Source organism: Natator depressus, chromosome 4 (assembly GCF_965152275.1).
Source record: "Natator depressus isolate rNatDep1 chromosome 4, rNatDep2.hap1, whole genome shotgun sequence".
In the NCBI taxonomy this organism is placed as follows: Eukaryota; Metazoa; Chordata; order Testudines; family Cheloniidae; genus Natator; species Natator depressus.
In genome coordinates, this window is record NC_134237.1 from 37,437,062 (window position 1) to 37,451,907 (window position 14,846).

The window sequence follows — 14,846 nt, forward strand, 5'->3', positions numbered from 1 at the left end:
TTAGTGTAAATTTGTAGGCCTGTTTATCACCACTTAGAAACTCACCTGCTCTTACCCCAGTCCCAATGCCACCATCAATAAATGTCTTCCCCAACTTTAACTAAAGAATGTTTTGACTCCAATCCCTATAGCTAATCTACTGGATAAGAGTACCAATTTTTTTCTGAACCTGCATCTTTTTATTTGTAAAATGGGGAAATATTTACCATATCCAAGATGAGAAAGTATACAGAGCTTAAGATATCAAGAGCCAGAAGGAGGTTGCATATAAATATAATCCAGATTAGGAAACTGACATTCAGAAAGATTGTGACGCGTTGATGAAAAGAACCATGATCTGTTGGTTTAGGGATAAGCCTAGCAGTCAACAGACCAGGATTGTTGTAATCCTGTTTCTGAAAGTCTTGTCACCTTGGTCAAGTCTCAATCTCTCAGTCTTTGTTTTCCCCATCTGTAAAGTAATAATGCTTGCCTACTTCAACATACTTAATATTTGTAAAGTATTATATAAGCACAATATTAGGGCCAGTTAATAGCAGAGTTATGAACAGATTTAGAACTAGTCAGGAAATTTTCCACAAAAAGTCTTTTGTCAGAAAATTGAGAATTGTCAACACAAAACAAAAACAAACAAAAACTATTCACGGAAATGTATCAGATTCAATTGAGCTTTCACTGGGAAATGTTCATAGATCCAGGATGGAATTTCTGGACAGAGCAACTCACCCCAGAATATCCAATGTCCCTCAGATTAGGACATTCATCTGGGATGTAGGTTCTAAACCTTGATTGAACCCAAATCCAGCAGATGAGGCCCTTCACATGCTAGGTGAGTGCCCTAACTTCTGGGGTATAGTCTTACTCACTTTTTTTTTTCTAGAAAATTTCAAAATCTCAGGTGCATTCTGCTGCAAATTGAAAAAAAATCTGAAATTTCAATTTTTTGCGGGGCACAATACTTGTTTTCTGGACAGTCCATCTTAGAACACCCTGCCTCCTAGCCTTGAACTTAATCTACTATTTCATGTGGATTTTCTATCTGTCATCGGAAATGGAACATGGAACAGTTTTGGCCCAAATTAAATTTGACATGGAAACAGGGAAGAGAGAAAGCAATAAATAAATAAATAAATAAATAAATAAATGTCAGGTGATACTTGAGATTGGGGTGAAGGGCCCTGAGGGAAATGTGGATGTTGTTAATACATTTTAAAACCTTTTTTTAAAATTCAATCTAATGAGCCTTTAGTAATCCAAGCTTCAAACAGTCATCTGATTCCTTCTTAGATAAATACAGCCTTTCTACTCTTCTTTAGCATGTTTCATTGAGAATGTCTGATTATTCCAAAAGTTCTGATAGTAATTTTCAAGTTCTGTCAAAATGCCCTAAGGTAAGGCACTGACCTGGGAAATCAGCTAGCTATTGTACATGGACTTTGCAGATGTTTCAGATTTGAGGCTACCAACACTAATCCTATTTTCTCCAAATCATAGGCGATAGACTGTCTTTCCAGAAGGATCTGGTAAAGCCTTGTTTATTTTAACAATATGGGGCTTTCATTCATATTCCATGCTTCTATATTTTAAACCATATTTTAAATGGAAAGGGAAGGAACGAAGGCAGGAAGGAAGAGAGTCACTTCCTGGCTTGGACTTCTGTGCTGGGCTCTCTTGTGGCGGGGGCAGCATGAGATTCCTTCCCATCTCAGGTCTTTTCTATTGTTCAGCAGCTAGAGTAGGCAGAATTTGAGATTGTCCCTATTTGAATAGGAACAATTTCCAGTCAAATTCTCAGTTTTTTTGAAATGAGAATCCATAACCGATGGATGGATGGATGATGACCATGGTAATATTTTTAACATTATAATTAGCTTAAATTAGGAAACAGAAGATCAGTTTGAAAAACAGAAATTTTGAATGCTGAAGTGAAGCACTGACTATTTTGAAAACATTTTGAAAAAACTGAAGTCAATAAATGCATCAAGGTATACATTTTGGTAAATCTGCGTTTCCCATTTAAAATGTTTAATTGAAAAATTCCCAACTAGCTCTTCTACTAAGCTCCTGAACTCATGCAGTACTGGCTAGTCTGATTATTCTGATGTTAGTATGCCATTAAACAAGGAGTTCAAAGACAGCTGTATGTGCATCTTAGAAGAAACAATATGTCACAACATATTGCCGTTATTTCATATTTCTTGTTGGGAACAAATACAAGTGAGCCGCCACCTTTCAACATGGACAGAAATTTACTTTTGTCAGTTTCACAACTTTTCACTGTCCTTTTGATCACCACTTCCTACAAAACAGTTATAACCATCCCTCAAGCAAACTTATTTATGAATTAACACTTTTTTTACTTAACAAAACTGACTGTAGGACAAGAAATTCTTCATCATTTTTCCATAGTAGTAGGAAATAAATTCAGAATCACCCTCCAGTGGTGTCAAGACAGGTTAACAGTACTCTAGATTCTAATCTTTTCAACATTTTCCCCCATCAAACCCATCACATTACAGTTTTCCCTTAGAAAAAGTGAACATTTTGCAACACCTGTTTGTTTTTACTTCCTAGAGGAGATGAAGAATTAATGCTAACCATAACTCTTTTGTGGATTTTCTTTAGGAAGAGCTGTATAGAAAGTGAACTATCCATAATTTTGCTTCAGCAGGTGGCATTCTTTCCTTTGAGTCAACACTGAACCTGCTGGTAAGGGGCATTGTAGTACTATAAGTGCTATATTATAGCTTTCACGGTAGTACAGAATTTATTTGTTGCTTGACAACATATCAGCGATGGATACAGCTGAACCAGTCATAAAAATGAAGACGGGACCAAGCCATGAAGTATTTCTCAGAAGAATCAGTTTTTGCCCATACAGTATTATTTCCCTTATATTTAATTTGCCATTTAAAAAACTGCAAAAACTGTTTTACTCTTTCTGTTGAGATTCTTTTTACACCTTTTATGTTTTAAAACATAGATTCTATGTTTTAAACATAAAATTGCTACCACTAATTGTGTTAATGTATCACTTTCAGATTCCAATACATTTGGCATCTGTCTGATTTCTGCAAAATTCTAACACTTCATTTGGTCTTTTTGTCTTTAAGATCAGACTTCGGAATCCAAGGTTCTATAGGTATGTGTATTAAAGATCCCATAACACGTTTCTTAAAAATGCAGAATCCAAATCCTGAGCTGCCAGTAGTCTGATTTGCACTGCACTGCTGGTACAGACATCAGTGAGAGGATTTCCCCTATGGAGAGAGAGACCTCAGTGGTACAGAACTAGGTAATCCCTCCTTCGATGCCCCCTTCTCTTCACAGCTGATGTAAGGGGATGTAATATGGCCAACGGAAAGGGGGGTTGGTCACAATTTCAGTGTGCCTCAATCCCCAGCTGCCCTTGGAAGCATTGTCATCTAGGGTAATGCAGAATAGTCCTAAAGTTTCTCTAAAGTTTCTCTAGGGGCATAACAGCCAGGCTGGAATCAAGAGACTGCAAAAGTGACCACCCGTAGCCAATTTCACCCCTTCACCTCCACTTCAGCTGTGTGCTGTGCTACCCAGTACCCCAGAGACGGCTGCATTTCAGTGGTGCTACATGCATCGAGTTTGTAAAGAGCTTTTGGAACTTTGTGGCTGATTGGTGATATTTAAATGAAAATAAAGCTGAAAGTGCACTCTAATAGATAAACATTCCTATCTGTCCAACTTTAAAGAGCTTTCTTACTGGAAATGATATGTACCATGTCATTACAGTTGTGTGAGAAAGGGTGAAATCAAAGAAAAATATGTATTTATTAAGTTACTCTTAACAGTTATTTCTTGGAACGTATTATAAGTTTTTCCAACTACTCCCCTATACAAATCATAAGATGCCTCATTCAAACATCAGGACAGAACTGTTCATCAAGGATGCTCTTCACACAATAGCTCAATACATGGATAATGATTAAGGCTCCGTGTCTGTCACGAAGGTCATGGAAGTCACAGATTCTGTGACTTTCTGTGACCTCCGTGACGTCCGCAGTGGCCGGTGTGGCTGACCCCAGGAGACAGCCCAGGCAGCCCTGGGGACAGCCATACTGGCAGCTCCTGGAGTGGCTCTCCAGCCAGCCACTCATGTGGTCCTACAGCCAGCCACACCAGACACTGCTCTGGAGCCCTAGCCTGTGGTTGATGGGACTGACCCCAGGAACCACCTGAGCAGCAGTCCCGGGGGCGGCGGGAGCAGCCAGATCTCACAGGCTCCTGGCAGCGATCCTGGGGCTGCCAAAGCAGCTGCTGGCCCCCCAGGGCTTTTCTCCCACCCCCTGACGGTGGCCGGAGCAGCAGGAGGCCCTCCGGGTGGAATAGTAGTCATGACTGGGCTACAGGTATTGAAGGTCCCTTCTGACCTAAATATCTATGAATCTATGAATCTAGTAGCTCCTCCCATTCCTCTGACATACAAGGAGGGGAATTAAGCTCTCCAGCACCTCCCTAATATGTGGGGAAGAGAAGAACCGATGGCCCCTGTATTTGGTTTGGGGAAGTGTAGTCTGCTGCTATCTTCACTGTGCTTTCTTGTAGGGAAGAGAGTAGACCATACAATACTGACCCTAAGCTTCCTGGTTCCTGGATGCAAACCGGAGAAGATTCTTGTTAACCCAGCCCTTAGCCTCCAGTGAAGGGGAGAAACCCCTCACAACTAAGTGTGGCATGATACTCCTAGTAGTTGTTTTGAACCTAGTAGCTACCCCCAGGCCTCCGAATAACAGATTCTCACCCAAAGCCCATTGAAGTAGATGGAAAGTCACTTACTGACCTCAGTCAGTTTTGGATCAGGCTCATACTAAATAACTGATCTCCATATCCTCCCTGAAAGCAGAATACACATGCTTACTGCTCACATTTGTTTCATGGTACTACATCCAGGTCTGCTGGTACAATTTATATAGTTGGGTGCTGAGAGCCATTGAACCAAATGGTAAATCCTGTATATGATGGAAATCACTTCAAGCCAGGGGGTGCAGTAGCACCCCCCAGCACCACTAGTCCCAGCACCTATGACTACAGCCAAAATTCTAATTGTTCACATAGTGACATCCTCTCATCCCAATAAAGATGCCCTCAGACCACTTTCTGCATTTACAAAAGGGTAGTTGTAAATGTTCATCTTAAGTTAGGTTGAGCATTTGTCTTCGTCTGACCATATCAAAACCTTATTCATATAAATTCCCTGCATATTTCATGGGAAGGATGGCTGCACAGGGTTGTAAAGCAGACCAAAAGCTATCCCACTTCTGTGCTTTATGCTTTTAATGTTTCATGTAGTCTAGTGAATAGCCATTTTGTTCAAAGGAGAAAAGACTTTCCAGTAACCTTCAAATGCATTGTGGGCAAGTATTATGGAACCAAAACCCTTCAACAATGATAAATAAATAATGAAAATTGCATGGTACTCTGCCTTGAGAGAGTTCCTGCTAAAAGCATCTCAGGGCAATCTTTGACCTCTTGTTTTCCTCAAGAGAGTTAGGTTTTTTTCTTCTTTGGGACTCTAATACGTAAAAAAAAATCAGTGATTTTTTCTTTCCTTCAGCATTAGGAAATGTTTTATGTGTCTGCTCTACTCTGACAATTCCTTGCTTTGTACAACCCAAGATTTCTATTTCATTCAGCCTTGTCTTAAGTTTAGATTTTTCTTTTCTTTAGTTCAGATAGTACTTCTGTTTCATTTTTGTGTAGATTTTATAGATTTTAAGAAAATAAGTTAAGAGAAGGTTCCCCTTTCAGTAAATGGGAGGGAAAGGCATTTTCTAGCACCTCTCTAAGCCCACCTCCCTGAGTGGCATCTTGAGCTTCTGTAGCACATGGATGAGGAGCAAAGGACCTTGGGTGGAGTCACCTCCACTTGAGTTTTTCCATAAATTCCTCATGTTCTTATTTGGCAGTAGGCCAGCTATCATGCAAACTAGGTGTAAGTAGGAAAGCCTCTGAATAGTATGGAAGGACCCTGGGGCAAGTAAGTATAGGTATATTGAATGCCAGCTGCCCAGGATGGCAGCAATTTGGAGCTGTACAGGCAGCCAGTTAGAAAGTATTTTTCCTCACCCTCAAACCATTTTTAACCGATGCCTTTGCAGGGCCTCAGTACAATGGTTAATATGGGCTAGGGACTAACTTTTTGGCTCAGGCTAGGACACAGCTGTCCACCTCATGCTAAAACTGCCATGTTTGGAGTTGGAACTGAGTGGAACTTTGGGGTTGGATGGGAGTTCTCCCTCCTTGAAAGATTGGCTCTAGGTAGGGGTAGGGGGTTCTTTCTGTGCAATCCCTGTAGCCCTTTTCAGAGATGGAATTTTGCTAGTAATAAACTGGGATCATACAGGAAAAAGCACTGTGTGGCCCAGAGATTAGTAATGCCAGTGGGAATGCTTTGTGAAGTTAATTGCAGCTCGGTTGCTGGGCACCCTGCAGTGGGTTGGAATACTAGGCTGACAATATTCATTATCTGGACTTGTAATGGAGAATTAAAATGGGCCACTGTTGTGGGGACTGGGTGTGGGACATTCTCAGTACCATTCACAGGTCTAGGCATTTTGGAACATAGTTCCTTTCATCCAGGTAAGGCTGGATGAAATTTTTGGTTTCAGTAAGACCATATGCTATTTGGTAAACTTATAGAAGTGCCAGGGGAATTCAAGGTCTATTATCAAGAATGTAGGACCACATGAACTTATTCCATACTTAACCTTCCCCATCCCCCGACCCCCACGCCTTACAGGTTGAAATTTCATTTCAGTACATATGGGGTCAGAGGCCTCTAACCAATTTAGTGTGTTGAGTTTTATCTTGGGTTCTTGGATTGAGACCCGGAGTGGAACTTGGCAAAAGATGGGCAGGGAGAGACAAAATACAAAGGGAAAACACTGTAATCAGGTATAAATTTACAGTTTCTTTTAAAATAAGGAACCATAAGGAGATTCTTAGAAGATGAGCACAAAAAAAAAAATTAAATCAGCCTTTTTAGATGAAGTAACTTTTTTAGGGACAGTGGTGTTCATGGACTGCTACTGATTTCTATTCAATGTAATACAAATAAATAGATAAAATAATACGCCAATCATATGCGTGGTTCATTTTCTTAACATCAACAGCCATTACATATGTGTTCAGTTATAAGAATAAACACTGGTCATTTAAAACAGCATATATCACATTAAGGTAATTAAATATTATTCAGAGCCAGCTGTGCCATGCATCTCATGATTCCAAAATCTGTGCTGTGTTGGTTTTTTAAAAGATGTACATGGAGCTTGGGCAACAGGCAAATACTTTGTGGTTCATTTAGGCTATTGAAACAATGCCATAAGCTATCTAAAGGGGGCTAGCTGCAACTTTTGAAATCACTCAGTCAGCACTCACAGACCAGGAAACTGGATGCCTGGCTAATGAATCAACACCTACATAGAAAAGGGAAATGGGGAAAATATGGGCCCAGATCTCCTTTAATGAATTCTCCATACCACTGCAATCTATTGAGTGGAGTAGCAGCAAGGGTTAAACTACAATTAGAGCATGGTTTAGCCATTTGAAAATCAAAAGAAACATTGAGTTTAAGAGAGTTCATGGTGAGAAAGCAGATGCTGACCTTGGTGCATGCCAGGCATGGAAAAATAGAGGTTTTGTCTGGTCTTCTATGGAACTTTGATAAAGAAAACATGCACAGTTGTGATGAGACTGGGTTGTTTTGGTCCGCATTAGGAAGTGGGATGCTAGCTTTTAAAGATTTTCCTATCCTGGGGGGAGATGAAAGAATGAGTCATAGTGTTTTTCTGCTGCAATTTCTCTGGCATGATGAAGTGTTGTGCTTTTGTTACAGGAAGATCTGCAAAGCCTCAGTGTTTTCACGAGGTTCACAACCTATTGGTGGGGTACAGAAACAAATAGCATTATGAGAATGAATGCTGCTGTGTTTAGGGACTGACTTAAATTAGATCGTGTAACTCTGACGGAGAGAAAATGCTCTTGTGCTGGAGAATTTTATTACAGAGAAATACGAAATTTTCCTTCACAACATAAAACACACAAATAGATTGTAACAGCCCCTTTACCAGGCTTTCACACAAGTTTTACAAATTATAATCTGCAAAAGCAAAATTTTGAAGGAGCTGACAAAATTGCTAAGGTTTTCAGAATTACATGTGGATCTGTATGCTTAACATGCACTTGCAAGTACTTACAATGGCAGGTGTAGTCGTGGTGATTTCATGCACAAATTGACAGGTTAGAAGCCAAACAAGTCATTTGTGCATGCATTGGCACGGCTGTGTGAAATCAAAGTAATTACAGGACCCTGTTAGGCAAACAAATGCACATATATTTACACAAATGCAATTCTGAAAATCTGATAGTAACTGATAGTTGTGGACATCAGATTGCTTCCATATTTGTTGAGTGCAATCTGCACAATTGTCACAGGGTAGTGCAATGTTTTACAGGCTAGAATTAACTCTTCATAATGTATGTTGCTAAAAGCCATCCTGAACATATGTGCCCCACTTCTATAGTAACTTCCCATCCAAGATTCTACAAATAAATATATTACCAACATAATATAGTTAGCCTCATAACTTTGCAGTGATGAATACTTAATTTTTAAAAAGTGAAAGTTGACAAATGAAGAATGTCTTGGGAAAGAGGTTTTTTTCATTAGAACATCTTGTCAAAAATTTTCCAGTCAGCTCTAGTGATCCTATTTAACAGATAAATGGAGACACAGAGAATGTAAGAGACTTGTCCAACATCACAGACCTAACTCTTCAAGAGAGATGGGAACAAAACCCAACTGCTGTGCTTTTACGGTATCATCTTTCCTTCCTGAAGGTTGAAGAAGTTAGTCACCTACCAGGGCTAACACATAAAAAGTGTAATATGATTGCAGACTGGCAGCATTAGGGAGGGCTTATGGATTCAAACGTTAAGATAGTCAAGACCAGAGATACAAAATGAAGAGTTTGGTGATGAAACTCTAGATGAGCAGCTCTGAGCAAAAATAGTCAGTGAATTTAGCTTTTTTCCCCTTCACGGATGATCAATCAGCAGTTTATAATTTTCTTGAACCTCAAATTATACTTGGCCTGTTGATTCTTCACAAACAGTTCATTGTGAGTATGATAACTGAGCTGTGTCAGTCACCATTGAGTAGATGCAAGTCATAATCATTGTGATGAATCTGCAAACCAGAAGACAACTCTCCTTCCTACTGCCCTGCCCTGCCCATCCTCTTCCCCTGGTTCAGAAATGTGGCTGGGTTTACAAATTATTTACAGGTCAGGGAGAGTCACGGCATTTTGTTAAGATAAAGAAGCTGGTGGGAGTATGAGTTCTGAGACAAGAATTTGGACAAATTGGGATCACAAGAGTCCCAAAACAGAATATGAAAAAACACACATAAGCTTATCTGGCATTAAACAATATAACAAGTTGTTTAAGTCAGCTTCACAAATAATAATGCCGCAGTAGCCATCTATCCTCTAAATTAACTGTACAGATGAATTGAATAGAAATGAGATTCCATTTGATTGCAAGATATTACTGAAATCTAATATTGAATAATGCTCCTGACATCCAAATGTACAATAGGATTCAATAGTGTTGCCGTTTCTAATAGTAGATATGAAGTAGGTATTGGCACAAAATATTTTGTCCTATTTGATCTTGTGTCCAAATTACTATTTAAATTATAGCTTTAACACATACCATTGATCTAACTTTACAACACCTATAAAAGTGTAATCCTAGAGGTGATTTACAATTACGATCTGTTAAATGCATAAGAAAAGAGGAGAAATTACAATTTATTGACGTGACAATAATTACAATTGACTGCTTTTACTATGTCTATTTTTAGAGTGAATATACTACTTGTGGGATGTACTAGATTGGCAGCAGTGGAATCCTGGTTTGTGAAATCCTCTTTATCTAAAGAAGATGCTATCTTGCTGGTTATACAAGCTTCTCTAATTCACCCCAACCCATCAACATACCTTATTATGGAGGGATCACCTTTGGAACTAAGAGTGCAGTTCAGTGTCTGATTCTCTCTGCCAAGATTGAGACTTTCCTAGGGTATGTCTACACTACGGAATAAGGTCGAATTTATAGAAGTCGTTTTTTTAGAAATCGGTTTTATATATTCGAGTGTGTGTGTCCCCACAGAAGTGCATTAAGTGCATTAACTCGGCGGAGTGCTTCCACAGTACCGAGGCTAGAGTCGACTTCCGGAGCGTTGCACTGTGGGTAGCTATCCCACAGTTCCCGCAGTCTCCGCTGCCCATTGGAATTCTGGGTTGAGATCCCAATGCCTGATGGGGCTGAAACATTGTCGCGGGTGGTTCTGGGTACATATCGTCAGTTCCCCCTTCCCTCCCTCCCTCCCTCCGTGAAAGCAAGGGCAGACAATCGTTTCGCGCCTTTTTTCCTGAGTTACCTGTGCGGACGCCATACCACCGCAAGCATGGAGCCCGCTCAGGTAACCGTCACCGTATGTCTCCTGGGTGCTGGCAGACGCGGTACGGCATTGCTACACAGTAGCAGCAACCCATTGCCTTCTGGCAGCAGACGGTGCAGTATGACAGATAGCCGTCCTCGTCATGTCCGAGGTGCTCCTGGCCACGTCGGCTGGGAGCGCCTGGGCAGACATGGGCGCAGGGACTAAATTTTTGGTGACTTGACCAGGTCATTCTCTTTAGTCCTGCAGTCAGTCCTATTGAACCGTATAATGGTGATCAGGCAGGCAATAAGGATTGCTAGCAGTCGTATTGTACCATCTTCTGCCGGGCAGCAAGAGATGACGATGGCTAGCAATCGTATTGTACCATCTTCTGCCGGGCAGGCAAGAGATGAGGATGGCTAGCAGTCATATTGCACCATCTTCTGCCAGGCAGGCAAGAGATGAGGATGGCTAGCAGTCGTACTGTACCATCTTCTGCCGAGCAGCCATGAGATGTGGATGGCTTGCAGTCCTTCTGCACCGTCTGCTGCCAGCCAAAGATGTAAAAGATAGATGGAGTGGATCAAAACAAGAAATAGACCAGATTTGTTTTGTACTCATTTGCCTCCTCCCCTGTCTAGGGGACTCATTCCTCTAGGTCACACTGCAGTCACTCACAGAGAAGGTGCAGCGAGGTAAATCTAGCCATGTATCAATCAGAGGCCAGGCTAACCTCCTTGTTCCAATAAGAACAATAACTTAGGTGCACCATTTCTTATTGGAACCCTCCGTGAAGTCCTGCCTGAACTACTCCTTGATGTAAAGCCACCCCCTTTGTTGATTTTAGCTCCCTGAAGCCAACCCTGTAAGCCGTGTCGTCAGTCGCCCCTCCCTCTGTCAGAGCAACGGCAGACAATCATTCCGCGCCTTTTTTCTGTGCGGACGCCATACCAAGACAAGCATGGAGTCCGCTCAGCTCACTTTGGCAATTAGGAGCACATTAAACACCACACGCATTATCCAGCAGTATATGCAGCACCAGAACCTGGCAAAGCGCTACCGGGCGAGGAGGCGACGTCAGCGCGGTCACGTGAGTGATCAGGACATGGACACAGATTTCTCTGAAAGCATGGGCCCTGCCAATGCATGCATCATGGTGCTAATGGGGCAGGTTCATGCTGTGGAACGCCGATTCTGGGCTCGGGAAACAAGCACAGACTGGTGGGACCGCATAGTGTTGCAGGTCTGGGACGATTCCCAGTGGCTGCGAAACTTTCGCATGTGTAAGGGCACTTTCATGGAACTTTGTGACTTGCTTTCCCCTGCCCTGAAGCGCATGAATACCAAGATGAGAGCAGCCCTCACAGTTGAGAAGCGAGTGGCGATAGCCCTGTGGAAGCTTGCAACGCCAGACAGCTACCGGTCAGTTGGGAATCAATTTGGAGTGGGCAAATCTACTGTTGGGGCTGCTGTGATGCAAGTAGCCCACGCAATCAAAGATCTGCTGATATCAAGGGTAGTGACCCTGGGAAATGTGCAGGTCATAGTGGATGGCTTTGCTGCAATGGGATTCCCTAACTGTGGTGGGGCCATAGACGGAACCCATATCCCTATCTTGGCACCGGAGCACCAAGCCGGCGAGTACATAAACCGCAAGGGGTACTTTTCAATAGTGCTGCAAGCTCTGGTGGATCACAAGGGACGTTTCACCAACATCAACGTGGGATGGCCGGGAAAGGTGCATGACGCTTGCATCTTCAGGAACTCTGGTCTGTTTAATGCCTGCAGGAAGGGATTTACTTCCCATACCAGAAAATAACTGTTGGGGATGTTGAAATACCTATAGTTATCCTCAGGGACCTAGCCTACCCTTTAATGCCATGGCTCATGAAGCCGTACACAGGCAGCCTGGACAGTAGTCAGGAGCTGTTCAACTACAGGCTGAGCAAGTGCAGAATGGTGGTAGAATGTGCATTTGGACGTTTAAAGGCGCGCTGGCGCAGTTTACTGACTCGCTTAGACCTCAGCGAAACCATATTCCCACTGTTATTATTGCTTGCTGTGTGCTCCACAATATCTGTGAGAGTAAGGGGGAGATGTTTATGGCGGGGTGGGAGGTTGAGGCAAATCGCCTGGCTGCTGGTTACGCGCAGCCAGACACCAGGGCGGTTAGAAGAGCACAGGAGGGCGCGGTACGCATCAGAGAGGCTTTGAAAACCAGTTTCATGACTGGCCAGGCTATGGTGTGAACGTTCTGTTTGTTTCTCCTTGATGAAACCCCCCGCCCCTTGGTTCACTCTACTTCCCTGTAAGCTAACCACCCTCTCCTCCTCCCTTCGATCACCGCTTGCAGAGGCAATAAAGTCATTGTTGCTTCACATTCATGCATTCTTTATTCATTCATCACACAAATAGGGGGATGACTACCAAGGTAGCCCAGGAGGGGTGGTGGAGGAGGGAAGGAAAATGCCACACAGCACTTTAAAAGTTTACAACTTTAAAATGTATTGAATGACAGCCTTCTTTTTTTTGGGCAATCCTCTGTGGTGGAGTGGCTGGTTGGCCGGAGGCCCCCCCACCGCATTCTTGGGCGTCTGGGTGTGGAGGCTATGGAACTTGGGGAGGAGGGCGGTTGGTTACACAGGGGCTGTAGTGGCAGTCTGTGCTCCAGCTGCCTTTGCTGCAGCTCAACCATACACTGGAGCATACTCGTTTGGTCCTCCAGCAGCCTCAGCATTGAATCCTGCCTCCTCTCATCACGCTGCCGCCACATTCGAGCTTCAGCCCTCTCTTCAGCCCGCCACTTACTCTCTTCAGCCCGCCACCTCTCCTCCTGGTCATTTTGTGCTTTCCTGCAGTCTGACATTATTTGCCTCCACGCATTCGTCTGTGCTCTGTCAGTGTGGGAGGACAGCATGAGCTCGGAGAACATTTCATCTCGAGTGCGTTTTTTTTTCTTTCTAATCTTCACTAGCCTCTGGGAAGGAGAAGATCCTGTGATCATTGAAACACATGCAGCTGGTGGAGAAAAAAAAAGGAACAGTGGTATTTAAAAAGACACATTTTATAAAACACTGGCTACACTCTTTCAGGGTAAACCTTGCTGTTAACATTACATACATAGCACATGTGCTTTCATTACAAGGTCGCATTTTGCCTCCCCCCACCGCGTGGCTACCCCCTCAACCCTCCCCCCTCCCTGTGGCTAACAGCGGGGAACATTTCTGTTCAGCCGCAGGCAAACAGCCCAGCAGGAATGGGCTCCTCTGAGTGTCCCCTGAAGAAAAGCACCCTATTTCAACCAGGTGACCATGGATTATATCTCACTCTCCTGAGGATAACACAGAGATAAAGAACGGATGTTGTTTGAACGCCAGCAAACATACACTGCAATGCTTTGTTGTACAATGATTCCCGAGTACGTGTTACTGGCCTGGAGTGGTAAAGTGTCCTACCATGAAGGACGCAATAAGTCTGCCCTCCCCAGAAACCTTTTGCAAAGGCTTTGGGAGTATATCCAGGAGAGCCGCGAATGCCAGGGCAAAGTAATCCTTTCACATGCTTGCTTTTAAACCATGTATAGTATTTTAAAAGGTACACTCACCGGAGGTCCCTTCTCCACCTGCTGGGTCCAGGAGGCAGCCTTGGGTGGGTTCAGGGGGTACTGGCTCCAGGTCCAGGGTGAGAAACAGTTCCTGGCTGTCGGGAAAACCGGTTTCTCCGCTTGCTTGCTGTGAGCTATCTACAACCTCGTCATCATCATCATCTTCTTCGTCCCCAAAACCTGCTTCCGTATTGCCTCCATCTCCATTGAAGGAGTCAAACAACACGGCTGGGGTAGTGGTGGCTGAACCCCCTAAAATGGCATGCAGCTCATCATAGAAGCGGCATGTTTGGGGCTCTGACCCGGAGCGGCCGTTCGCCTCTCTGGTTTTCTGGTAGGCTTGCCTCAGCTCCTTCAGTTTCACGCGGCACTGCTTCGGGTCCCTGTTATGGCCTCTGTCCTTCATGCCCTGGGAGATTTTGACAAAGGTTTTGGCATTTCGAAAACTGGAACGGAGTTCTGATAGCACGGATTCCTCTCCCCATACAGCGATCAGATCCCGTACCTCCCGTTCGGTCCATGCTGGAGCTCTTTTGCAATTCTGAGACTCCATCATGGTCACCTCTGCTGATGAGCTCTGCATGGTCACCTGCAGCTTGCCACGCTGGCCAAACAGGAAATGAGATTCAAAAGTTCACGGTTCTTTTCCTGTCTACCTGGCCAGTGCATCTGAGTTGAGAGTGCTGTCCAGAGCGGTCAAAATGGAGCACTCTGGGATAGCTCCCGGAGGCCAATACCATCGAATTGTGTCCACAGTAC

At 43.3% G+C, this 14,846-nt stretch overlaps 1 protein-coding gene across 1 annotated transcript in view; it reads right to left on the bottom strand.

Moving 5' to 3' along the window:
* Positions 1–14,493, bottom strand: part of LOC141986246 (uncharacterized) — a 46,264-nt gene extending 31,771 nt beyond the window's left edge. The window contains exons 1-2 of the mRNA XM_074950548.1: positions 14,088–14,493; positions 13,063–13,501 (exon numbers count right to left, since the gene is read on the bottom strand). Of these exons, the coding sequence (XP_074806649.1) occupies positions 13,063–13,501; positions 14,088–14,493 (845 nt within the window). The remainder of the gene's footprint in view (positions 1–13,062; positions 13,502–14,087) is intronic.
* Between the last annotated feature and the right edge of the window lie 353 nt (positions 14,494–14,846).